Here is a 26,063-nt window from a genome sequence, read left to right as displayed (position 1 = left end):
AAAGAGACCGCCTGAGCGTCCCCAGAATCAGGAGGTTGACTCCACCTTCTTCCTCCAAGGCGATAGGGCAGGTCCTCCACCAATAAGGGAGCAGCAAGGCGGGCTCCTTAGAACTGACTTCCGGGTCACAGGGCGAGCGGGTGAGAAGGCTGTGAGCGGCGTAGTTTCCGTCCGTAGCAGGCTGACGGCAGCGGCAGCTGGAACGGCAGCAGCGACGACTACGGGAGCAGGGGTCACGAGTCCGTCCCAGCTCCCGCTTGTTCTTCCGCGAAAGTGAGGAGGCTGCATTTGTCTCTCCCGCGCGCTCAGCCCCTTTGTCTTGCGGCGGCCTGACGCTCTCGGGTCTCGCGGGGTTCGGGGAGAAGGGGCGCGAGACTCAGATTTCTCAGTTTTCTCGGGAGGGAAAATGCGCGTCGGGGTGGAGAGGCGATGGTTCCGGAGTACGCATGCCCAGGCTCTAGAGCCGTGCAGGCCCCTCCCTTCAACGGTCCCCTGTTTGCGTCTGAAATGCCTGGCAAGTCAAATCACTCCTGGCCTCAGTTTCTCTATCTGTAAAATGAGAGCTTTTTGAAAAATGACCATGATTGTCCTTTCCGGCATAAATTTTGCTCCTAATCAGTCCGACTGGTGAGAACAGCTGGAAAGAGGATTTAGAGCCAGAGGAGGGAGGTTCAAACCCTGCCTTTGCTAGTAATAATCCTGGATAAACCATTCCTCTCACAGTCTCAATTTTCTGTAAAGTTAAGTTGAACGCGTAGAATTTCTATGACTATAACGTTTGGATTTTAAAAGCTTTTGGCCTCTGTACCTTGGCAGCGCTTCCAACTTTAAAATTGGTTTTCTGCTGCAGTCTTCTTTTTGCTGATGAGAAAGCTGAGGGCCTTGGGAGTGAAGTGGTAGCCCAGACTATAACAAACTCAGAATTATATTATGCTTTCTTATATACAAATTGCTTTTCCAAAACCAGGTAAAGTGGGTCTGGCAAGAAATAATCAAAAGTAGAATTCAAACCAGAGTTCAGTTGCAGTATATTTCTCCTATTCATTCATTGGAAACACCCTGCCTTTGGTGCTCTTATTTAGAAGTCAAGTGTTTTAGTGTCTGTGCCTAGACTTTCAGGATTAAATTGAATGATTTTGCTAATGTGGCGGGGAGTCCAGTATGTATGGAATGTTTGAAGGCAGAAATGAGATGCTTGGTGGTTTTATTTTGACTTCTTTGTGCTATTAGTCTCCCTCAAAATAGTATTACTTTTTCAGAACCAAAGTTTTATTTCATGTAGGAAAGAAGTCTTGTATTTGAAAAGTTAAAAGTCACTTCCGATCAAATTCAGGTTCTGCCTCTGACAAGCCCTACCTCACCTCTCTGTACCTCCTTACCTTTTTTCTTTGGAATAATAATAATTGACAATAATAATAATGATGGGATAATAATAATTGTTTCATTACCTATAAAATGAGATATTTGTACTACCTATCTCACAGGATTGGGATAATTAAGGTTTTGTAAAGCATTGTGCAAAACTTAAAGCCCTAGTATTATTAGTTTTACTAATTAGTATTACTAATATTTCCATTATTAGTAACAGTATTACTATTGGTATTACTGGTTTCCAAGTGATTCACTTTTAGATAGAAAATCTGTAATCATCAGAAAGGACTCCATGAATGCTGAACATGTGTGCTTCAGCTAACTCATGCACTCACAGCTCCTGTATTTTTGTTTTTGTTTGTTTTTGCTTTGCCAAATCACTTCACTATAGGTAGATGGTAGGTTTTAGGGAGATTAGAGTTTATTTTGCTCTATAAAAACCACTATACTATGAAAAGGATAGTGATAGGGACTGGATCTAAGATTTCACTGGTAGAGCGAGGAAACTAATATTGCAGGTTTGTGCCTCCTTTTCAACTCAATGTTTAGTACTAGTAAATATATTTTTAAAAATAACAGTTTGCTACACAGGAAGGACTGCATTTTCCCAAAAGTGGCCAAAAGCTTTTAAAATCCAAACATTATAGGGTCATAGAAATTCTGTGCATTCAATTTAACTTTACAGAAAACTGAAGCTCTTAGAGGAGTGATTTATCTAGGATTATTAGCTGAATTGCCACCACCTATTTCTAGAAAAACAAGAATTTAGTACCCAGGATTGAATTGTAGAATTATAACTTGTTAGTGATGAGCACAGCTCATAGAAGCTGGTTTAAATTTTTTTTAAGTTCATTTTGAGAAAAATATTTGTATCTTTTAGTTTATTTTCCTGGTTAACTATAAATAGTCACTGAGTAAAGGTATAATTGCAGAAGTAACTTTTTACAGTTTTGAATAGAATTTAGAATTTGGTCACTCAAAGTGTAATTTTTATAATCATAAAACTATAAGAGATTACTTATCATATGTATTGTAATTTTCCTTTCACCAGAAAATGTTCATTTCCATATGGCAGTACCTCTATACAAACTTTTTTCGATTTTGGTTGAAGTGGATCTTGCGATTGATCACCAGAAAATGCGAACTACAGCGAATCTGTGATGGTTTTAAAAGTGGGGAAAGAACATACAAGATGGGTAATATATTTTTAAAGTAAAAAATGTTTGTTTAATATTCATAATAGATTAACATAAAAGTCTTGAATTTCTCACTTGTTTCCTAGATGGTAGGCACAGTTTGCCAAAAAATTAAATTTTATTTACTTTGATCATTCTCCCTCTTCCCTTCCCCCTCTCATTTTCACTCTTTAAAAGAGAGATGGAAGAATGGATGTAATTTGGATCTGCTTAGGCATCTTTCTTCCATAATCAGTTCCACAGTGCTTGAAGACTGCTTTAAATAAGGTAGATGTATGATGGAAACTGGGAGAGAATTTGAATATGATTGAAAAGTTGTATTTATGTTTGGTATCTTTAGTCCAGGGTCAGAACAGCCAGCTACAATCCCAGTTTACTACTCTTCTTACCACATTATAGTGATTGGTGGGTTTGTGAACTTACGTTGTCACTACCAGAGGACTCAGCAAAGATAAATAGGACATGAGGCTTAAAGGTAGAAGATCACTACTACTAGAGGCAGAAGACTTTTTCCCCCCTTCCTCTTGAGCTAAGTGTAATCAGCTGGCTACCCATTTTAAATCCTTTACTTGCCCTGGGAAAGAGCTAAATGTCTTCCTTTTAAGATGCCTTTAACAGCATTGCTAAAGGGGAGAAAGTAGCTGTTAGGAGTTTTTCTTGATTATCTTCTTAAAATATCAGGAAAGATAAGATGCCAGACATAGAATTAAGCAAGTAAAAATAATTGGTGCTAGGTGGCTCAGTGGATTGAGAGCCAAGTCTAGAGACAGAAGGACTTGGGTTCAAATCTGGATCCAAACTCTTTCTAGTTATATGATCCTGAGCAAGTCACTTAACCCCCATTGCCTAGTCCTTACTGCCCTTCTGCATTGGAACCAATACTTACCATAGATGTTCTTTACATTTAACTTTGCTTGTCCTTCCTGGGAGAGAAATGCTATGAATTTTAGAAATGACAGCCTTTTTCATGTCTGAAGAAGCTTTACTTATGCTACCTATGTTATTTATATATTTTGATTCACTTATTCCCTCACATTCAGCATCTACCCAATGACATATGTCATGTAGCTAAGAGGATAGATAGCCTTATTGCTTTTCCAAGGTTGGACTGGACAATTCCTCATAATTCCAAAGAATTTTTATAATCCATAGATTCCTTCATATGTGTACAGACTTGGTTTAATTTGGGACTCTGGCATTATCTCTAGCCTGGCTATAGAAATAACTTGAAAAAACTACTTTTCTCAAGTTTTTACATTCAGTAATTACTCAAATTTTCTGTGCTTGGCAAGGATTGGATTTGTTCTAAAAGCATCATAGTAATCTTTCTATGTTCTTATCCAGTGAAACCTCACATTAGAGAGATTTTTTTTTTCTCCCTCTTTTTCAGTTAGATTACTTAGTGCTTATAATCATAATTTTAGAGGTTGTTCTATCAAAAAATGTGGTTCTTATTTTGAACCATATTGAATGTATTATATAACTGCTAAAATACTTTGGTTCTTGGTCTGACATTTTGACTATGATAATGTTTATAGACATAAATTTGCTAATATCATTTAGGTCATATAATTTTTGTTTTTTCATTTCAGAAATTGCTTTGGAATTCTCAAAAAATAAGGTAAGATCATGTCAAGATTAGACTTATGTTCAACAACTTGGAAATATATTGACTTTAAAATTCCAAAAAACTCCTTTATTTTAGATTTTATATTTCTCATTGTCATCAGACTATATATTGACACAATTACATTTAAGTCAGATTCTTTTCCTTTTCTTATCTGTTATATATACTTTAAAAAATGTTTTTGTGAATAGATGTCATTAAAAAATGGAATTTTTGCAATTCTAAAGATTCTTTTTGGCTTAACAGTGGTAAAACTAGCTTTTGGAAGTGCAGAACTTTGGAAGGAACACTTCCTACAGATCCCTGTGGCCTGATAGAATGTTAGAGCTGAAAGGAACCAGAGAGATCATTTAGTACTTTCCATGCATTTTTTTAAATGAATGAGGATTCCAAAACCCAGAGAGGTGAAGAACTTAGCCTAAGTTTATACAGCTAGTCAGGGGCCAAATTGGAACTCACACCTACATGTTCTGACTCCAAATGCAGATCTCATTCTTCAACAGCACATTTCTTCCTTGAGGTTCTGAATCTCAGTGTGGATGGCTGACATGGTCTGCCTATCTAGGTGAGGATAGACTCAGCTAGTTAGATTAGGAGGGTCAAAGACAGACTTACAGACAGACACACAAGGCCTCTTGCTGATCAGTGACAAAGTTTAATGATTTCAGATAGTATTTTATAGAGAAAGTGACGTAGGTTAAGGGATTAGGGAAGCTTTTTACATGGACAATGGTTATTAATGATTTACAATCTTAGAACAATGACTTAGTTTACCTCACCGAAACTTAAATACAGTTTTCTATAGGATAATAAATCACAGGTAAATATGTAACCATCTAGTCCACATTCTTAGGGAAATATTTGCTTCAGTGGGTAGAACAAGGACAGCCAATTGTTGCCAGGTACGTCAGGGAGGGGTAGAAAGGAGGGGTTTGGGGGCTTAATGTCATGCCTAGCTACGTGTTTAGCTGTTTCTAAGTTATGACTGTGAGTTTACTGGGGCCAACTCTCACTACTGGGGACTACAACATCCTGCCTCTGAGACAGCCTCTAGGACCTGAGGCACTTGAAATCTAAGTATCCCAGGCTGCTTTGTAAGGCTAAGAGATACAGAAGAGACTCTGAGAGGCCTAAGTGCCTGGAGTTCTCTACATCAGAATTCCCCACATTGGTAGGAAGATTTCCCAGGTCCAGACCACAGTCTTCCCCCTCCCTAAATAAAAACAGAAGCTCACTGTCTTTACCTTCTTACAGAGTATGTAACTTAAAAAAAAAATCAAAGCATTATCCTTCAGAACAAAGTTACATTTATTGAAGGGATCATGGGATTTTCACACCAGAAAGGACCACATGTTATCCAGTCAGTGCCTTCACTTTTCTTAAGTATTAAACAATATGCCAAGCTTTGGGAAAATGTGGTTCTTGTTCTTTCCTTTGATCTGAGAAGACAACTAACATGCAAACCTGTTTACTAGATAGCAGTCAGGTGCTAGATGGTTGGTTGTACTTGCTTTGTACACTAGGAATTCAAAGAAAGCAGAGGGCCAGAGCAGTTGGAGGAGGTTAAAGAAAAGTATTTAGAATGCATTTGTATTTAATAGTATAGTTAATAACTATATTAGAAGAATAATAGTTGCTCATATTTCTTTGATGCCTTAAGTGTTACAAAGAGCTTCTTCCCAACAGCCCTGGCTGGAAAGGTATTACAGGTAGCATTATACTCATTTTATCACTGAGGAAACTTGAAGCCCAGGCAGGTGAAGGCCTAGTCCATGGTCCTGGCCACTATCTGTCAGGTGGCAGTCAAACCCTGCACTCATAAGTGTACCTTAGCCAGCCTCTTCCTAAAAAAAGTTGATTTGTTAGGATTTCGTTGTTAGAAGACATACTTTAATATTCTTAGCTGTAAAGGCTTAGGTTACTTCTGACATTTTTGAAGGAACACAAAGACTCAAGGTATTGTAATTAGGGACATGTTAGACAAAGCCAGAGAGTTTGTAGAGAAAACAGAAAATATCAAGAGGATGGGGTGAGCGGCATGGGGTGGTACCAAAAACATTAAGAGTCAGGGTGGACTTCACGCTCTACTGCCGATACTACCTGGAGGACCCTTCACCTCCCTGGGCCACAGTTGTCTCATCCGCACATTTGAGAGGCTGTGACTAGTTAGCTTCTACTGACTTTTCCAGGTATAGCTCTATGATCCTATATGACCTTGTTTAGATCTGTGCCCCTTTTTCTGACTGCTAAGCCTATGCAATGCTTGCCAGTGCACGGGAAAATCTTTTGTTGATTTATAACTTTTAATAATTTAGGACATATAAATGTTTCGTTCCCATATACCATGAAAAGTAAAATCCAATTCAAGTTCTATAATTGGAAATTTGTGAAAATTCTAATGACCTGGCCTACACACCTTTGCTCTATGAAGAAAAGTTTTCCTCTTTAAGTGCAAGGCAAGATAACATTTAAAATATTTAAGAAAATATTTTCAATTCATTATAGAATTACTCATTTACATGTGATAAGCGAAATTATATGTAGATGGCAATGTTTGTTTAATTGAAGGTGATTATGGGTTTGGGGGGTATGGGTTGTGTCCCTAAAGAACTTGTATTAGAAGAGAACTTGCCCTATGACTGTGTGCATTTGAAATCAGGTGTATAAGAAACAGTAACAATGCCATGCTGAGGCCAGACTCTAGGTCCCTCCAGCTGGTGTCTTTATCTCTAGTGATGTCACCCAAGAACATCTACTTGTTTTGAAGAGTAGATGGGATGATCATAATAAAAATGTATATGAGATGCCTTGTAAACCTTAGAATGCTATATAAACGTCAGCTATGGTGATAAGGTATGAAGAAACCATAATTGTCATTAGTGAGTAATTTATGAATTTCTTACTTAGATTAAGCCTTTCTTGAACATGGTTTATTTTTGTCTTGATCTTCCTCCCAATGAGTAGTAATATTTACCACCAGTTGGGCAAAGTAGTCCTTTTATTTGTTCTTAGATAATTAGTTTAAGCTTCAAGAACTTGTTGAATTGAAAGTGATTATGGTTAGTTACTTCTGCAATCACAAATTTTTATGAATAAATTCTTTTTGAGTCTAACCTTTATAATTTTATGGTCTTTGATCAAAGGTTCTTTCAAGTCTTCATATTTTGAGAAGGATGCTATTTAGTCTCAAACTTTACATATTGCTTATTAATCAGACTTACTTTTATTTCAAATACTGTACATACTTTTGCATTAAGCAGCTTATACTAGTAAATGGTGGATCATTTTGTAGAGGGAGATGGCAGTAAAGGAAATCAGCTAAGGCTTAGGTTAGTTCATACCTTTTTGAAGGAACATAAGGACTGAGGTTTGAAGTGGAGAAATCAAGGGTAACTGGAGACATCTTGGAGAGAATTTGTAGAGAGAAAAGACATAGGGACTCTTGTGGGACTGAAGTTTGCTGACTCAGGTTTTGTCTCCATGGCTGTAATTTTCAATCAGGTACTGAATAATATGCTTAAATGATATTAGCTTCCGAATTGAATTTAAAATTGAGTTTTAAGTTTAAAGATTATCAACTGTTCTTCCTCTAACTTCCCTTTTTCTTTAAGATTATTTTCATTTTTTCCTAGTCCTCCAAGTTTGTCACCTCATAATTATCCTTGCCCCTGAGGTTTCCCTGTCTCAGATGTCTATAAATAGATAATATAATTCATATATATTATAGCATTATCTATATATGTCCCCTTTTCTCCACTTATATGGCTATAACAATCCTAGTTCAGGCCCTTATCACTTCTCACCCGGACCACTGCAACAGCCACTTAGTGTTCCCTACTTCCTTTTTCTCAATTATCTTTTATTTATTTATTTGTGTGCTTCCTATATCTTCCTAGTAAGCTCAAGGTCAGAAATTATTTTGGTTTTTGTCTTTGTATTCCCGGGGCTTAGCATAGTGTCTTACATGTAGAACATGTTTAATATTGAATAAGTTTTGAATTGAACTGAATTAATTAATGGCTCAAACCCTCCTGTTCTTATATTTTAGCTTATATTTATTAACGATAAGTTTTGCTTTCTTACTTTCTCTTTAAAATATTGATAGGTTTTACAAAAGGCTACATTTGTCAATCAAAATAACATAGAAGAATGTGTAGAAGATATAATGAAGGAAAAGAATATTAACCCAAAAAAGGACAAAAGGTATGGAAGCAGCTTGATTAATGTTTTGTATTTCTATTTTGTTATGCTTAGGTAATTAGTTTCCTGTGCATTAGAGATGTTATAAAATTGTAGAGCCTAGGTATTAGAGATCATCTAATCTAAACTTCTCATTTATTAGGTGAGGAAATTGAGGCTTAGAGAATTTAAGAGAATTGCCCAAGACCATACAGTTATTTAGTGGTAGAAGGAGTGCTCTCAGTCTATTCTGTTTCCAATCCAGTGTTCTCTCAGTATACCCCAAAGGGTTCCTTAGCCTGGATTATTAAGTAGTACTAACGTAGATTTGTTAAGAAAGTGTTGAAAGCCAAGTAAGTGATCATAGGCAAAAGTCATTTATGGAATTAAAAAAGATGTGAAAAGCTTTTTGCCTGTTTTCATTAGATCGAACACTCTGCCATTAACCTTCTTCTAGTAGGGAGGAAGGATGGGAAGATGTAGCTAGGATTTGCCCAGAACCAATTGCCAGAAAAAAGCCCCCTATTTTATTGGAGTGACCCATTTATCCCACTTGTTGGGATGAACCAATTTGGCAATCTGGTGACGCTTATGGGCATGATGCTTTTAAATGTATAAGTTAAAACACATAGAATTATAAAGGAAACCAATTATATTGAAATTCAGTTATCAAAATACATTTTTTTAAAAGTTCATATATCCCAGTTATGAACCTGACCTTTTTTGGCAGGTCTTGGAAGAGTCTTCTTTACTTGGTATTTTTTTCTTTGCTGCCTGTGTAGGCCTGCCATCTAAAGGCAAAATAGGTAAGCAGGGGTTTTTTGACAGCATAGCAACAGCAAAGCCAGGAAAGTCAAATAATCTTGTCTGCCCTCAAGTTGCTTCTAGTCTAGCGATAGATAAGTCAAGTACATAACCACAATAAAAAGCCTTACAAAGTCTGTTTCATGAATGATCTAGGTAAAGTATTTTGGGGAATTGCTTCAGTATTAGATGGTCTTTGGCTTCATAGAGAGTGTGGCATTTTGAACTGCCTTGAAGGAGCAATAGGATTTCAAAGGGGAGAAATGCAGGTGGAGGCGTTCGTGTTGGCTGGCAGCTTTTCTATAAAATAATCATATTGACCTAGATCATCCCTAAAATCCATTCCATCTCTAAATTCTTTGGAAAGAAAGAGTAGGAAGTTTCCATTTGAGCAATATGGAAGACCAGTTTGGATGAAGCATATAGATCCATAAAGTGACATAAAACTAGAAATGTCAAATGCCTTGAATATCAGCCTAAGGAATAAATTCGAACTTTCTGTTGGGTACTAGAGAGCTTTTGTTACAGGACATCTAGGATAAAACACTTATAATGAGCTTTTTCTGGTATTTCCAGTAGTATTTTTTTTTTTGATGAAGTTCAAGGTAGATTTATCTTATACTGAATTTCATGATGTAGCAAGTATTCTAATAAGACAAGTATAATCAGATTTCCATTTGCTATAAAGGGATTTTCTACTTCTGCATGAAAAGATGTTTTTATTCTCAGCTGTTTTGTGGACTTTCTTAGTGGGAGTGGGAAGGTTTAAAATATCCTCAGTATTTTGAATTAAATAAATGCAACCTCCTTCGACTCCTCACTACCAAATCTGCTCTATGTCATTTTTCTGCTCTATATGGTTGTGTGACTTTGTCTTAGAATTTAAACTCCCAGCGTATTGGGACTTCATCGTCTTTGTGCTTCCCTATTCTTTACTTTTGCTTTGAGTTATTGTAATAAGTTCTTAGTGGGCCCCACCCACCTCCTCAAACTTCCTCCACATGAGAGAAAGAGCGTAATTGCTTTTTCTCATACACAGGTCTGATTTGCCATTTCCTTTTACCTAAAGCTTTCTGCAGTCTGACTGCATCCTGTATTTTCAGGCTTTTTTCATATTACTCTCCTTCCTCCATTCTTTTCTAGCCGAACTGCTCTGCCTGCTGTCATGTTTTTTTCATCTTTCCCCTCCTCTCTCTGTTCCTTTGCTCAAGCTGTCCTTCATTCCTCAAATGACCTCCCTTTTCACTCCACATTGTAGAATACCCAAGCATCCTTCAAAGTTTAGATTAGGTTGAATAAAAAGTGATTAGATTTTTTTTTGTCAAGGACTTGCATTTTGGTATCTTGCCTCATACCCTCAATTCTCTTGGTCTTTTTTTTTTAACCTTTACCTTCTGTCTTAGAATCAATACAAATATTTGGTTCCAAGGCAGAAGAGAGCAATAGGGGCTAGGTAGTTGGGGTTAAGTGACTTGCCTAGGATCACACAGTTACCCAGATCCACCTGACTCCAGACCTGGCTATCCACTGAACTACCTAGCTGCACCTTCCCTTTGTCTTTTCCATTAATAGCCTATCTTCATTGTCAGTTTGCATGCATAGGAGATTCATGTATTTTATTTATTTGTTTGTTCATTTATTTATTTAAATTGATTTTTTTTAAAATTTAGAATATTTTCCCATGGTTACATGATTCATGTTCTTTCCCTCTCCTGAAACCCCTCCATCTCCCTGTAGCTGACATGCAGTTCCACTAGGTTTTCATGTATTTATTTTAAAAAGTGGTTTAGTGTCAGAAAATCTTGGTTTCAAACTATAAAGCAGTGATTCCCAAAGTGGGCGCTACCGCCTTCTGGTGGGTGCAGCAGCCATCCAGGGCATGGTGATGGCCACAGGTGCATTTATCTTTCCTATTAATTGCTATTAAAATTTAAAAAAATTAATTTCCAGGGGCCTAAGTAATATTTTTTTCTGGAAAGAAAGCAGTAGGCCAAAAAAGTTTGGGAACCACTGCTACAAAGCATGAGTAATATCACAAATACAGTTCACATTATTCAGTTTTGCATGGGTTTAAAAGCACTAAATAGTTTCTTCCAAGTGCTCTTCATTATTACTTACCTCTAGTCTGCAGGTACTTCTTGGGAATTAAGATCTTCTAGTTAGTTGACATTTGTTTTCTGAATTTTCTTTTGATCTTGAGTACATTTATTTGAAATTGTGCTAATTTAAGACTGTTTCCTCTCCTAGGCTGACTGATTTTCCCATGGCATTTCTTAGGAAGAATTGTCATTACTCCTTTCTCTAGTTTTCTAACTTCCGCTGTCTAGACACCTTTTTAGCACACTCTGTCATTGATCATCTCACTGTCTTTTTACATTGATTTGGGATTCTCATGATCTTTCTTACTCTACCCTACTCTTTTAAATTTTATTTTTCCTGGCTCCTTAGGTGTATTAACATGTTAGTTTTTTATAGCTCCCTCCCTATTATTTAGTTTGTCCAACTTATTGACCATTTTCCTTAAAACTGTTCCATTTAGTGATTCTTGCCTGATGAAACATTTGCATGGTAAAGGCAAAAAATATTGACTTACATTACAAAGGGAAAATACATAGCCCACAATACATAGCCCACATTTGAGGAGGGTTTATGTTCTCACAGTCATGTATTATCAGCCCTCTCTTTTCTTCTTGCCCTCCTTCACATCTTTCCTTTTTTTCTCTTCTTTCTTTTGTACTGATTAATAATACTACTATCTACAAAACCAACAATGCAATGTTTACTTGAATTGAAAGTCATAGAATCCTAGGCAGGAGTCCAGGCTGTACTCAATTTATAGGGAGCTTAACTGGTAATCTTTGAATGGTGGCTACTTTTTCTCTCATGGCAAGGCCATCTTACCCATTGTTTTTGTTCTGTTTATACGTTTCAGGTTTAAAGTCTGCATGAAAGCATGCTTATTGCAGATATCTGGCTATAAGCAGCTCTACTTGGATGTAGAAAATATAAGAAAAAGTTCTTATGATTCTAGTAACCAGTATCACGAGGAACTACTATTGAAGGTGATTTTTTATTCTCCATTAAGAATTACTGCAATCTAGAAAAAAAGACTCCATTAAAGATTGAAAATGTTTAAGGATATACCTGCAGATTCTGGATTCTTCTACATTTCTCCTCTTAAAGATATGTATATATTAATGAATTGCATTTCAGTGACATTAAATTCTTTAATACATATTTTAATGCCTACTGCTTGTCATAATGAGATGAATTATGTGGAAATGCCTTTAAAATATTTTAATTTTTCTTTAAAGAAAGATCCAAGTGGAATTTTTTGCTAACTTCAGATTTTCTTTTCTCATTTATGTTCGCAATATACATGTAAATTTAGCATTCTTTTCATTCCACTCCTCAGAATGAATGTCTTCTTTCAGAGTACTGTTGACACAGCAGCAACCCTTCTGACATTTTGTGTGATGTTATTCAGTACTGAATAATATCACAAATCTGGTAAAATATATTTGATGATTAGGACAGTTGGGTAGAAGTGTTTTCTTATCTTGTATCACTAAGAATACTCCTTTAATTATTTCTAATGAATGTGCAGTGTGAAAACCTTAAACCCTATGGAGTTTTAGAGCTGGAAGTGATCTTGAGAGATTATTCAGTCTAGGCCAGTGGTGTCGGAACTTAAATCTAAGCTTCAAAAGGATCCCTGTGAGCTGTATATTGACTTTGAAAACCACATATTAACATGATCTATGTTCTTTTATGTTTTTATTTATTTTTTAAAAATAGTTTCCAGTTACATTTTAATCTTGTTCCTACTTAGGAGGGAACTGCCCCCTCCCCCCCCCCCACGCCCCTGTCTAGACCCCTCATTTTACCAATGAGGAAGTTGAGATCTAGAGAGGCTTTGTCTTGCCAGTTGTTTTATTTATAGCTAGCAGAGTTGGAACCAGAACTTGGATCTCTTAACTTCACATCTAGTGTTCTTTCCACTTCATCATTAGTGATGACTGCCACCTATAATTACATGTGAGAGGACTTGACTCCTGTTTCCCTTTTTTTCCTGTTTAGGGTCATTTATCCACAGAGAACCATCAAGAACCATGTATAAGTAACAAGTAGCTCACAATTGACTTAGAAAAGAAACAAATCTAAAACATTACATTTTACATAAAGTTGACTTTAAAGTTAAGGACTGAAGAAGAAAGCTTCATTTAGTACATAGACTTAAAAATAGATTTGACTGGAATCAGCTAGGTGGCTCAGTAGAGAGCTGGGCCTGGAGTCAGGAGATCCTGGATTCGAATTTGACCTCATATACTTCCTAGCTGTGTGACTTTGGGCAAGCCATTTAACCCCCATTGCCATTCTTCTGCCTGGGAACCAATAATTAGTATTTGTTTTAAGATGAAAGGTAAGGGTTTAAAAACATAGATGACTTCTATGTGGAATAGCATATTAGGTGGAGGGATAGGATTGGGGCAGGGCAAAGGAAAAAGAGCTCAGCATATGCTCTCCTGTCCCCCATCTCCTGTTGTCTCTATCCTGCCTCTAAACAATTCTTCTCACTGGCTGACCCAAGTGAGTTGATTTTCATCCTTTTAAGTAGTAAAATACAGGAGCTCATCTCCTGCCAGTATCCAATTCATAGAGGGCTTAGCAACTTTCTCCCTTTCTCTCCACATCCCAGAATAGGATTCAGATTAGCAGGGGCTTTTCTACTCCTGCTTGCCTCCACCAGAGTCACCCACTGCTCATTTGCTACAGATTCTCTACTTAAGATGGAAATGTAGTTGTGATCCTTAATAGAAAAAGTAGCGGTTAGGGTGGGCAGGGGGCAATGTTAGAAACTTATTATAGACCAGTTAAAAAGAGGACCAGGGCCAGATGTGTTCTACAGATCCAGTTGGGGTTTTTTTTTAAACCACTGTTCCAAATCAGATTCAAAAGTTTCAGTTTTCACTAAAGTAGCAAAATATTGCATATATTCAGGAGTGGCTTATTTAAAACATTTTTAAGATACCTTTATTCTGTTAGTGAAATGAAAAGAATGCAATAATAACTTTTGTACTTCAATTGGTTTTGTTACCTTTCTTCCCCATTTTGTACCTATTTGTTCTTTGCATGAACTAAAATAGGATAGAAAAAGCCTGAATGTTTTGTGATGTATGTCTCTTGTTGATCTTCTGTTTGTTTTCAAATGTAATTGAATAGCTACCAGTATGCTGATATTTTTTTTTATGACATCATTATTGGTCCCAACCTCTTTCCTCCTCCTAATTAAGGATTAGAATAACTTTAATCTTCCCTACAACCCATCTATATGCTTAAACAGATTTCTTGCAAGAAAAAAGTGGCTAATACCAAACCTTGACCTGGGCCATGTTTGGACTGATTCCTTTAGGGCAGGGGCTCTTACTCTTCTTTGTGACATGGGTACTTGGAAAGTCCAATAAAACCTAATTCCCTAGTAGAAGAATCATGTTTTTAAAAGTATGAAGTAAAGCAGAATTACAAATAAAAGTATTTATATTTAAATATACTTATCAAAATATTTTTGTAGAATTTCCCAGATCTCAACTTAAGAATCTCAGCATTAGTGTATATGTTACAACTGATACATCAGTGTATTAGATTATATTATTCATTACTTTTTCAAGATCTTCCATTCATTATTTGACTTATTTATATTTAGAACAATCAGTGAGAGAAAAATATGATTATTAACCAGATTTAAAGTCAGTATTCTACTATTTCTCCAAAGGATAACTTGAAAGTTTAAATCTATCTTAAATGCTACTAAGAAAAAAAGAAACTCTTGTAGCTTGTTGGCAGAGAATATTTCACTTGAACTGATTAAATTAGGTATTATTGAGGGATAGGGGTTGGTAAATTAAGGACTTTGATATTATTTATAATATGGAAGCATATTTGTTCAGCTTTGGAGTCTGCTGATGCCTTATGAAAAACTGAAGGCTAGAATCACCAAGCAGTGGTCTGACATTGGTTTCCAAGGTGATGATCCCAAAACAGACTTCAGAGGCATGGGCTTGCTGGGATTAGTCAATCTTGTGTAAGTGAAAATACATACTTTTCTTTCTTTTAGAAATGAAATTGTGTATCTCAACAGTCTGATTAAATTTTAAGTTTCTGTTCCATATCTCTGTACTTTGTAAGTGCCTGCACAGTGAGCAGCATTTGTTTATGTTCTGGGCAAGGCCTGAGAACAACTGAAATGTATTTTGTGTATATTTATCTGCCAGCACCATTTCTTTCCCTACTTTTTGATAGTTCCCTTTTAGAATTTTCCTAGGAAATAAATATATTTTTGTACTAAAAATCTAGCTCCTGGCTCATAGACATTGATTGCCTTTGGACTTCTATTGCCATTTGAAAAATGAGACCACTTTAAGGTAATGGTTATTGACATCCTCATTGCTCTTAGGTGGTGGTGTATGATTTGGTGAAAAGAACACCTTTTAGCAGAGAACTGGGAATTGGGAGATCTGTGTGTTCTAATCTCCCCTTTGTGGACCAGCCAGCTGTATGGAATTAACCTTTCTGGTCTGCAGTTTGCCTCATCTGTAAAAATGCGAAGATTAAAATAAGTGATGTCTTAGGTTTCTTCCTAGTGGCAGTACTCTCATTCTCTGGCTCTCCATTACCTGATTAGGTTCTAGACCCCACTGTGTCCTCTTACTCTGGCTTCCTTTCTGCTCGCGGTACTAGTTCTGCGAATTCTTGGCCTGAGCAGGTGCATCAGACCCCTCAAGGCAGTTGCTAGACCCCAGACAGTTGCTAGATTTGTGGCTAATGAATTAGCTTGGCAAGTAAACTGTGAGGGGCTCGTTTTGTCCCGTTGAATAGAGCAGCTTTAGAAACTTGTTCTATATTTCTAGGTATCAGTAATATAGGAGACCTGGAAAGGAAAAGCTGCTCCCACATTACCAGCAACATCATTGGTATAAGCTGTTAGTTTGCTGTTACGAACCCCTTTTATGAGAAGCTAAATGAGGGCTTATGTTAGAACCTTTAGTTAGTTCCGCTATATAACATGAGTGAAAATAATGTATTGTTAAAGGGGGGGGGGGGCTGCCAGCTTTCTACTGTGCAATATGGGAAAATTAATTTGGAATTTGAGTAATTTGTATTCATCTGATGGAAAAGTTATCAACAGTTGCATAAATATTTAAGTAGCAGATAGATATTCATAATGGTTATCCCTTCCCCTTTGCATAAGCAACCTTGCTTCTAGATCTTTTTCTTTAGATTCATATATGAGCAAGTCTGTAGAATTTTATTCTAAACCCTGGTTAGAAATTCTGACAGATATTTTAAATGATTTTGAATTGGGGAAAAAAATGTTAAAAGTTATTATATAGTAATTTTAAAAATACTATTTCAGGTTGAGAAGCTCTTTGTTCTGTGTTGTGGTTTTGTGTAATGCCTGATGACACCTAATATTAATTTTACTATGGAATTTCTAATTTGCCTTTTGATAATATTTCTATTGTGTCTTTTTAGTAAAGATCTTTCTATCTCTGTTATTATGTCTTCCTAAATTTAATAGCTATACTGTAAAACACAGAATTTGCTTTTGCAGTCTTCTATAGTTAGATGTGGCCCATTCAAAACAGTGAGCACTTTGTTCACTGCCTGACTTTGTCTCCACTTATCTCATTTGGTCATAAGCGGTAACGTGATATAGGAATAAAGCTATGAACTTGTTGGCAAGAAGATCTGGGTTTGAATCCTGCAACAGACCTTTATTACTAGCTGGGTCCATCACTTAATTACATGGAACCTCAGTTTTCTGTTCAGTAAAAGGTCCTAGGTTGTTTGTGAGGATTAAATGAAATAATGTATATTAAAGTATATATGTTTATATTAAGTAACCTGTTGTTCTTATTGTTATTTCTAACTAGGTTTTTGAAAAGAAAGACAATAGGATAATTTTAAGGAAATTGGGTATTGTGTAGATAACAAGCTTTGGACAAGTGATAGAATTCATAAAGGTGGTGACATATGGTGACAAAAAAGTAAATTCTGAAAAGGGTAAACCAAAAAAAAGTAAAGGAAAAGCATCTGAAGTGGAAAGCATTGAAATTGAGGCCAAAAAGTTGGGAGAAAGAAGGCAAGAAATAAACTATCTGAGCATTGGTAAAGAAAAGTATAAGATAGAGTGCTTATTTTTTTTTCCTAATCACCAGTTCTGTAACTTGATTTGAATAGATAAATATGCTAATTATCAATCCTTAGCTACAATGGATATAAAGAATAAATGAGTAAGTAATGCAGAAAATGGATAGGGGGAACTTTTGAGAGTCATTGTACCTCTGTACCTCTGTAAGTAGACATCATAGTTTGATTAATGAATATTTCAAACTGATGCTGAATTATCTTAGAAGCATACTATAGAAAAAGCCTACCTACTATAGAGATTTAAGTCTAGTAAACTTTAATTTTATATTTGGGATATAATGTGAAAAAATCAGAGAACCAAAAGAGATAGCAGTAGAATAATAATGTATTTTTATAGCTCTTTGCTCACAATCCTTTTAGTTACATAGTACAAGTAGTTTTGTGGACATTTTTTAGATGATTCTTAGAAGTATTATTATCAACATCTGAACCAAGGCCTCTTTGAGTCAGCACTCTTGAGAAGATAATAGAAAATGGAACCAACGAGAAGATGAACTTGGTTTGAATTCTTTTCTAGAAGAGAGAACTAACTAGAAATTGTTATGTTCTTTAAAAGTTTTAAGGGCTACATTCCCTCAGTGCAGGGAATTTAGAGAACAAAATGATAAGAAAAAATAACTACTTTCTCATTCCCCTGCTTCCAGGTTGGCTGATGGAAATTTAATTTATTAAATATTTAATCCAAAAAGTCAAGAACACAAAATGTAGCTATATGTTAACATTGCAAAAGAAATAAACATGGCAAGAAGATTTCAGAGTGGGGTGACCCCCCCCTCCTCCCGCCCCCATTAACATCAAGCTCTTTGGCCATAACACTTGGCAAGTGCCTGTTATGCTCATGGTATTAGGCTAGGTGCCAGAGGACAAAGACCAAAAAAACCCTGAAATTGCTCCTCCTCTCCCTGACCATATATTATACCAGAAAGATAAAACATGGTACACAGAAAAGTAAATGCAAAGTAATTTCAGGAGGGAGAGAGTACTAACAGGAGAGTCATCAGGAAGACTTCATATAGGAAGTAGGCCTGGAGATAAGCCTTTAAGGAAGAAAGATAAAAATTCTAAGTAGAGGCAAGAAAAAGACACATTCTAGGCAGGGGGGTTTGCTTGTCATTTCTGCTGCTGCTTTCAGCTAATTCTTGTCTAGTTCTACCTTTGGTTGGGAACAAGGTGAAAAACTAAGTGTAAGATGGCCTCTTGCAAACATCATGGTCTTTAATTGTCTTTTTACTTTCTCAACACAACATTCAAGAGACACAGGCTTGTTGAAGCAGAGGAGAATGAAGTTAGATGTAAGGAAGAGCTCATGGCCAGGTTTCCTTACAGAGGAAAGCCAAGGCATCTGTTTCAGCAGAGAGCTTCACAAGTAAGATGACTTGGCTACATTCTGCCTTTTTATGTAATTTTGCCACAGGTCCACTAACAGGAAATATTCTGATGGAGATCCATTTAAGGTGACTTCAGAAGACTTATAATTCAGAATTTGAGTTTTAGAAAGAAAAACAAGTCATTAGAGATATTTCAAAGAGGGATTTGATGTCTTTGTGGTAATGGGTAAAGATAATTTTGACAATAGTACTTTTGAAAATACATGTTGAATATGATATTTTTTATTTCATTGCTTTTTCTTAAACATTTTTAGGTATTTGAGTGAAAAGTACACCAAAGAAGCTCATCGGATTCTAAGTCATTCAAGTCATCCAACTTTGGGGTAAGTTCAGATATATTAAACTATAGCCAGTTTTGAATTTTAGTAATTAATTCATGTAGAAATTGAAATGATCCATTCTGAGATTATTCAAAATGTGTTTATTTTAATGAAGATTTAAATAAGATATTAGTAAAGTCTTTTGGTATTCAGTTTGCATTCAGAAAAAGTTACTCTTGTATCTTTATATCTAAACACTCAGGTTTTTATTGTACATGGAATCTTATTCCAGTATAATTCTGATGTTAGTAAAATTTTCACTCAGTGGTACTATTAAAAACATATATCATGGGGGCAGCTGGGTAGCTCAGTGGATTGAGAGTCAGGCCTAGAGACAGGAGGTCCTAGGTTCAAATCTGACCTCAGACACTTCCTAGCTGTGTGACCCTGAGCAAGTCACTTGATCCCCATTGCCTAGCCCTTATCACTCTTCTGCCTTGGAACCAATACACAAGATTGATTCTAAGACAGAAGGATAAGGGTTTAAAAAAAACCACATATATCATGGTGCTGAAGTAGTGAAAATATTCCCTTTTATCAGCAGTAGTGTTCTAAATCTTTTATAATTCATTTGGAATTAAAGAATTCTACTTAGATTATTTGTGCCTGAAGCTTTCCAGAAAAAATAAACTCCATGCCAATAAGAGATAATCCCTTTTTGAGCTTCATTGAGTAGTACAATGAGTAAAGAATGAATGATGGAGGGGAAAGTAGGCTTTGCACAAGATCAGTACTATATTAGAAATGGAATTTTTGATAATCCCTTAAGTAGTTTTTATTTCATTAAAATATTTGGCTAGGCATGCATATAATTGGTAATGTTTGTGATGTTGCAGATACTCCTTTGCAATAGTTGGGATCAATCTAACAGAAATGGCTTATAGCTTATTGAAGAATAATGCTTTGAAGTTTCATTTCTATAACTCTGTTTCTGGTTGTCCAACAATGGAACACTTTCATCAATTTTATTGTAAGTATTGAAGTAAGTGACAGTTATGTGATACTCATGATAGATTTAGATTGACATTAGGAAGGCATTGAAAGAAATAATACATACTGATGCTCTCTACACCTGCAAAGTGAGTGTCTTTTACCTGAGTTAGTTACACTCTTTGGCAAAGCACGAGACTGCAAGGATGGTGGTGCCATTGACAAAAATGGAATTTTCAAAAAGGGTGGTGTTTATGGGGGAAAGATAAAGGTTCAGTTTGGGACATTTAAAGACATCTTCAGGACATCCATTTTGAAATCCAACAGATTGTTGTGATACAGGAGGGAGACTAGGGCTAGATTTATAAATCTGGTGGTCATTTGCTAAAAAATGATGTTCAAACCCATGGCAACTAATGAGGTTATCAAGAGAGTGGAGAGTATGGCAGAAGAGAAGAAGACCTGGGACAAAACCATGGGGAAACTCCTACATTTAGGGAACATGATGTGGATAATGATCCCCAAAAGAGACTGAGAAAGAGCCTTCAGACAGGTAGTAGTCATACATACAGAGAGATGGGTGGCACAGAGACCCAGAAAGGCAAGCATATAATCAGGAGAGGGTGATCAATTGTATCAGATGCACCATATAGAAGGATTAGGACAGAGAAAAGACCATTGGATTTGGCAGTTTAGAAGTCATTGGTAACTGTTGCAAGAGCAGGTTCAGTTGAATGTCAAGGTTGGAGATCAAATTGCATAGAGTTGAGGGTGGAAAGGTGTTTGGGCGCCAAAATGTAAATACCCTGAAGGAGGGGTTGAATGGGCCCAAGAGTACCTCAGGTAAGGGCTGGGGAAAAAAGAGTCAAATCAGAGTTAGGGGTTGGAAGGGCCTCGATAGCTGGTGGCCATCAAATGCAACTTACTGAATGATTACACAGGTTTATAAAAGCAGAAACCACAAGGAAACTTTCTCATGAAGATTCAAGCAACTTTCCCATAACATAAGCCTTGAGAGAGAAAGCCTTGAGCAAGGAACTGAAGGGGACATAACAGGAACTGAGAAAGGGGAGAAGCAGGTGCTGATAAAACATGTTTTTCTGTCTGGGAAAAAAGGTCTGGGAAAAGATTATTGCCTTAATCAGCAACTTGTAGAAAAATGTGGAAATTGAGGAAATCGGCTATTTTGTTGGTGGGAAACGTGGAAACTGAGGGATCTTAGGCCTTAGTCAGACCCTGGACCTCACCTAGCATCAGGGGTCAACAGGTCTTTACTTTTCAGACCCTGAGACCTCAGCCCCTAACAGAGAGGAGTAGTGTAAGCAATTAATGTGGACATCTTTGGCTGGGATATGGGTAAGAAAGATAGAATAATAGCTTGAAGGTATGTTTGGGTGTAGTGAAGGGTTTTTTAAGGAGAGGAGAAACTGGGCTATGCTTGAAGACAGCAATGAATAATTGAGGATGCAGGCTGCTGGAGGAGAGAAGGGATGAGGGGTCAAGGGCACCTGGAAGGAAGATGACGTTGCTGAATTAAAGGATTACTTTGTTAGAACTTGGAGGAAAAGGAGATGATGTCAAGGAATTTGAGAATAAAGAGAATGAGACAATGGCACTTGTGTTGAATGGTCTTAATTTTTTTCAGTAAAGTAAGCATCAATGCTCTCAACTGAGAAATGGGGGGTGGGTAGTAGGAGTGAAAAGTTTGAGAAGGGTTTGGAATAGTTTCTGTGGGGAGTGAGATAGGAAATCAATTCGGGAAGAGTGAAAAGGACTGTGTTGCTTGCAGTAAAGGCCCTCCTGAAGCTATATAACTTGAGTCTATAATATATGTGATGAGCATAGTTGTGAGACTTCAACAGCTCATCAGTTTGAGCAGAGGGGCTAGAGAGTGAAAGTAGTCTGGGTTGAGGTTCAACAAGACAAAAGTCTTAAACGGACAGTGGGACCAGGTTTTAAGAGAAGAGGACAGCAAAGAGTTTAAATTGCTAATCTTGTGGGTTGAGATTGGAAAGAGGAAAAATGAAGTCAGAGCAGGAATCATTGCCTAAAAAGGCCTCAAGTGGAGCTCTGGTAGCCAACAAAAGGTTTAGGAGGGGGTGAGGCATGAGGAGAAAGGGAATGAATGACAGGATGATTTGGTAAGAAAGGAATATCAGTTTCTTATTGGGAAAGTGGAACATTAATGAGGCTGTGGTACTGGGAGGTTAGGGAATTTGAGAGAGCATCTAAATGCATATTAAACTCCCCTGGTGTAAATGATATAGTTGGGGAGGAGAGGAGTACAGTGAGTCAGGTGCTGAGCTTCTTAAGAAAGGAGGGAGAATAATTTAGGAGAGTTAATATACTCACATATACCATAATTCATATTGACTAAAAGTTTGATTTGAGGGGGCTTCAGAAGAGGAAAGGTTGGTGAGTGAAACCCATAGAGGAAAGTCTGGAAGTGGCAGTAGGAAGCAAAGAGTATATTGACTGCCTCTCTAAGACCAGTGTGTCAGGGGCTCTGAGCCAGTGCTGGAGAAGAAAGTTGGAGTGAAATATTATCTTCAAGGATCTAGGTCTCAGTGAGGGCTAATAGATGAAGAGACAGAAGAGTTCCTATAGTACAAAAGATAGGTTTTGGGGTGATTAACAACTGCTATGTGTGCCCTTGATTTTCTCCTGCCTTCTCTAGCAGATTTCACCCTCAGTCATTCTCCACTTCTCCTTGAACCTGGGAACTTTTTTTGTATATAATTGGAAATTCTTTGTGTTTACTGTGGTAGATTAATGAAAGAACATAATCTCATAAATTTTAGAAAGACTCGCTTTGAAGTGGACCCACTCTTAGTTTGAAGAAAATCTAGGCAATATTACTGGGGACTTTAACTATCCTGAAGACACATTTTTTTTTAATCTCTCCTGGTTTATTTTCCAGCTCAGTTGTTTTTCCAATGAGATAGTAAATGTTTTCTTCTATTTTTTTTCATTCTTTTTTTTTTAACCCTTACCTTCCATCTTAGAATCAATACTTTGTATTGATTCTAAGGTAGAAGAGTGGTAAGGGCTAGGCAATGGGGGTCAAGTGACTTGCCCAGGGTCACACAGCTAGGAAGTGTCTGAGGCCAGATTTGAAACCAGAACCCAGAACCTCCCATCTCTGGGCCTGGCTCTCAATCCACTGAGCCACCCAGCTGCCCCCTTTTTTCATTCTTTTGACTTGCCTAATTATAATTTTTAACTTTTTTTTAACCCTTTTTAAAATAATACTTTATATTGGTTCCAAGGCAGAAGAGTGGTAAGGGCTAAGCAATGGGGGTTAAGTGACTTGCCCAGGGTCACACAGCTAGGAAGTGTCTGAGGCCAGATTTGAAACCAGAACCCCAAACCTCCCATCTCTAGGCCTGGCTCTTAATCCACTGAGCTACCCAGCTGCCCCCTAAGGCACTTTTTTTCCTAAATTTTATTTTTTGGAAAAATTTTTTTTCCATGGTTCCATGATTCATGTTCTTACTCTCCCCCCCAACCCACCCCATACCCCTATAGCTGACATGCATTTCTGCTGGTTTCTTCATGTGCTGAAGACACAATTTTATGAAAAGCTATTGGCTTTTTAAAAAAATTTTTTTTTTTCAAATAATTGCCTTTCATCCCACCTTGAAAAATCCTGCAGTAAGGGAGGGCTTTAGTTTTTTTCTGGGGATGGGGGACAGGTAGGAGAGTCAAGGTGGGATAATATTAGGAGTAATGATAGTGATACTTTAAAGGAAAAAAAGATACATAGAAAAATTTAGGAAGATCAGAAGGGAGCTCAGACAAGCAAGATAGTGTTGGAACTACTTTGTTGAATTTGAAATATACTTTAAAAAAAGAAAGTACATGTAATGGAGATTCCTAATCTCATACACAGTTTTCTTTTTTGTTGGACTGTTAGATCAATCAAGCATCTCTAGAGCTAACCTCTCTTCTTGCCTTTGCATTACAATTTGTGTTATATATTTTAAGTTATGAATTATAGTGCAGAACACATTTGATGAATTAATTTACTTGATTGAAAATATTTGGTGTGAAGTTATTAAACACAGGTAAATGAATTCCCTGTTTTCTTTTTGAATGGTGTTAGAATGCTTTTAGAGAAGGAAGAATTCCCTGGCTCGACAAGTCCAGGGAAGAGGAAGGCAATAATAATTGGAATTTTGTAATTGGAATTTTTAAAACAAAAATGAGACCACCTAGGGTTGCCATGCAGAAAGAATCTAGTTCTAGGAGCTTACCTTCTACTCCTCAAAGGCAATTAGGGCTGACAGTTATAACAAAGTTAAAACTTCATTCCATCCTCATCTTTATCTTCCAATTACTTGTACTTTAAAGTAATAGTTTTGTTGACTTAGTTTGTTATTGTTCAGTTGTTTTTCAATCTTGTCCAACTCTTTATGACCCCATTTAGGGTTTTCTTAGCAAAAAAACCTGAAGTTGCTTGCCATTTCCTTCTCTAGCTCATTTTACATGTGAGAAAACAGGGTTAAGTGACTTGCTCAGTTACACAGCTAGGAAATGTCTGAGACCAGATCTGACCAGGCCCCAAGCTCTATCTACTGCACTACCTTGCTGCCCGACTTTATTTAGAAGGTGACAAAGCTTCCAAGAAAGAGACTATTAAAATTTTGTAGCAGTAATCATTTTTAATAGAATTAGATTCTTTTTGCATGGCAACCTAAGGATAGTTTTGGGGGTTTATGGGTTAAAATGCAAAGAAATAAATTGTTACAGGAAATAAGCCTGTCATCATGCATTGCCACAAAGACACATTTTATAATTTAGTGAAGCAGTGAGTAGGGTGCTGGGCCTGGAGTTAGGAAGACTCGATTTCAAATGTGACCTCAGACATTTACTACCTGTGTAATCCTAGACAAGTCACTTAACCTCTGTTTTCCTTGATTTTCTTCAACTGTAATAACGATAATAGTATGTATTTCCTAGGGTTGTTATGAGTATCAGATGAGATGATAATAATAAAGCACTTATCGTAGTGTCTGGCACATAGTAGGAACTATGTAAATGTTGCTGTTATTGTCTTTATAAATAAGAATAAGCTTTATTGATTATTATGATTTAGTCATTTTAATTATTATACGTTCCACACAGTTTTTACTGACAAAACTTCTTTGCATTTTTCTTAACATAAATCCATTTGATTATTGAGCCTTGCAGGTTTAAAATGTGTCATAAAAATAGGATTTCAAATTCAATTAGAATTCCTGTTTCTTTTTATTTTTCATTCTGAGATAGGCTTCTCAAAATAGTGCCCCATCTTTTCAGGCCTACTGGTTTTTTCCTTTAAAACTTGATAAAATCGGAGGAAAAAACATGCATTAAAACTCTTACAGAAATTGCTTTTCATAATGTGCAGAAGTTTCTTTTAATCATTGAATTTAAGACTTGATTGTGTAAGGGGCAGGTAGGTGGCTCAGTGGATTGAGAGCCAGGCCTAGAGACAAAAGGTCCTGGGAAAGTATGCTTCCAAGGACAGTAAAATGTAAGCTTCTTTAAGTCAGGAACAGTTTTACTTTTGTATTTGTATTGCTAGTTACTAACACAGAACCTGGAACTTAAAGACATGAAATACATGCTTACTTGTTACTTGATTTACTGATATTCTGTTTCCTTTACCACAGGCTATCTCTTCTATGAGTTTGATAAATTTTGGTTTGAAGAGGAGCCAGAAAGCATTATGTATTTCAACCTTTATAGAGAAAAGTTTCATGAAAAAATTAAGAGACTTCTGTTGGATTTCAGAGTAATACTTACCTTAAAAGTATGAACAATCCTGCACATCTTCTGATTCCTACCATGTTTTGCACACAAAATTGAATTTCTATGTTGTAATGGAATTTCTCTGACCAATTTTGCTTGAAACTTTAACAGTGTAACTTTTTATACATAATTTCTTACAAAAATTTCCAGAAATCCTCTTTAAGTAAGCTAGTGGACAATCAATGTGTGTTTACAATTGTTTCTACACTGCACTCCAAAGGTAAGTTGCCCTCCAAAGATC

General features: G+C 36.6%; 1 protein-coding gene across 1 annotated transcript; it reads left to right on the top strand.

Annotated features, from left to right (window-relative positions):
• The first annotated feature begins 217 nt into the window (after positions 1–217).
• Positions 218–25,829, top strand: ELMOD2 (ELMO domain containing 2). The gene is made up of 9 exons (XM_044680680.1): positions 218–273; positions 2,423–2,567; positions 4,160–4,188; positions 8,300–8,397; positions 12,110–12,239; positions 15,126–15,259; positions 19,031–19,099; positions 19,933–20,066; positions 25,684–25,829. The coding sequence occupies exons 2-9, from the start codon at positions 2,426–2,428 to the stop codon at positions 25,827–25,829; spliced, it is 882 nt and encodes a 293-aa protein (XP_044536615.1). The 5' UTR covers positions 218–273; positions 2,423–2,425.
• The last annotated feature ends 234 nt before the right edge of the window (positions 25,830–26,063 follow it).

Source organism: Gracilinanus agilis, chromosome 6, assembly GCF_016433145.1.
Source record: "Gracilinanus agilis isolate LMUSP501 chromosome 6, AgileGrace, whole genome shotgun sequence".
NCBI classification, from domain to species: Eukaryota; Metazoa; Chordata; class Mammalia; order Didelphimorphia; family Didelphidae; genus Gracilinanus; species Gracilinanus agilis.
The sequence above is the reverse complement of the archived record's forward strand: the minus strand, read 5'-3'. Positions and strand labels throughout refer to the sequence as shown.

Coding starts and splice junctions, on each gene's coding strand:
- ELMOD2 (XM_044680680.1), top strand. CDS start 2,426: ATGTTCATTTCCATATGGCAGTACCTCTATACAAACTTTTTTCGATTT. Junction 2,568..4,159: donor GGAAAGAACATACAAGATGG/GTAATATATTTT, acceptor TTTTCATTTCAG/AAATTGCTTTGGAATTCTCA. Junction 20,067..25,683: donor ACACTTTCATCAATTTTATT/GTAAGTATTGAA, acceptor CCTTTACCACAG/GCTATCTCTTCTATGAGTTT.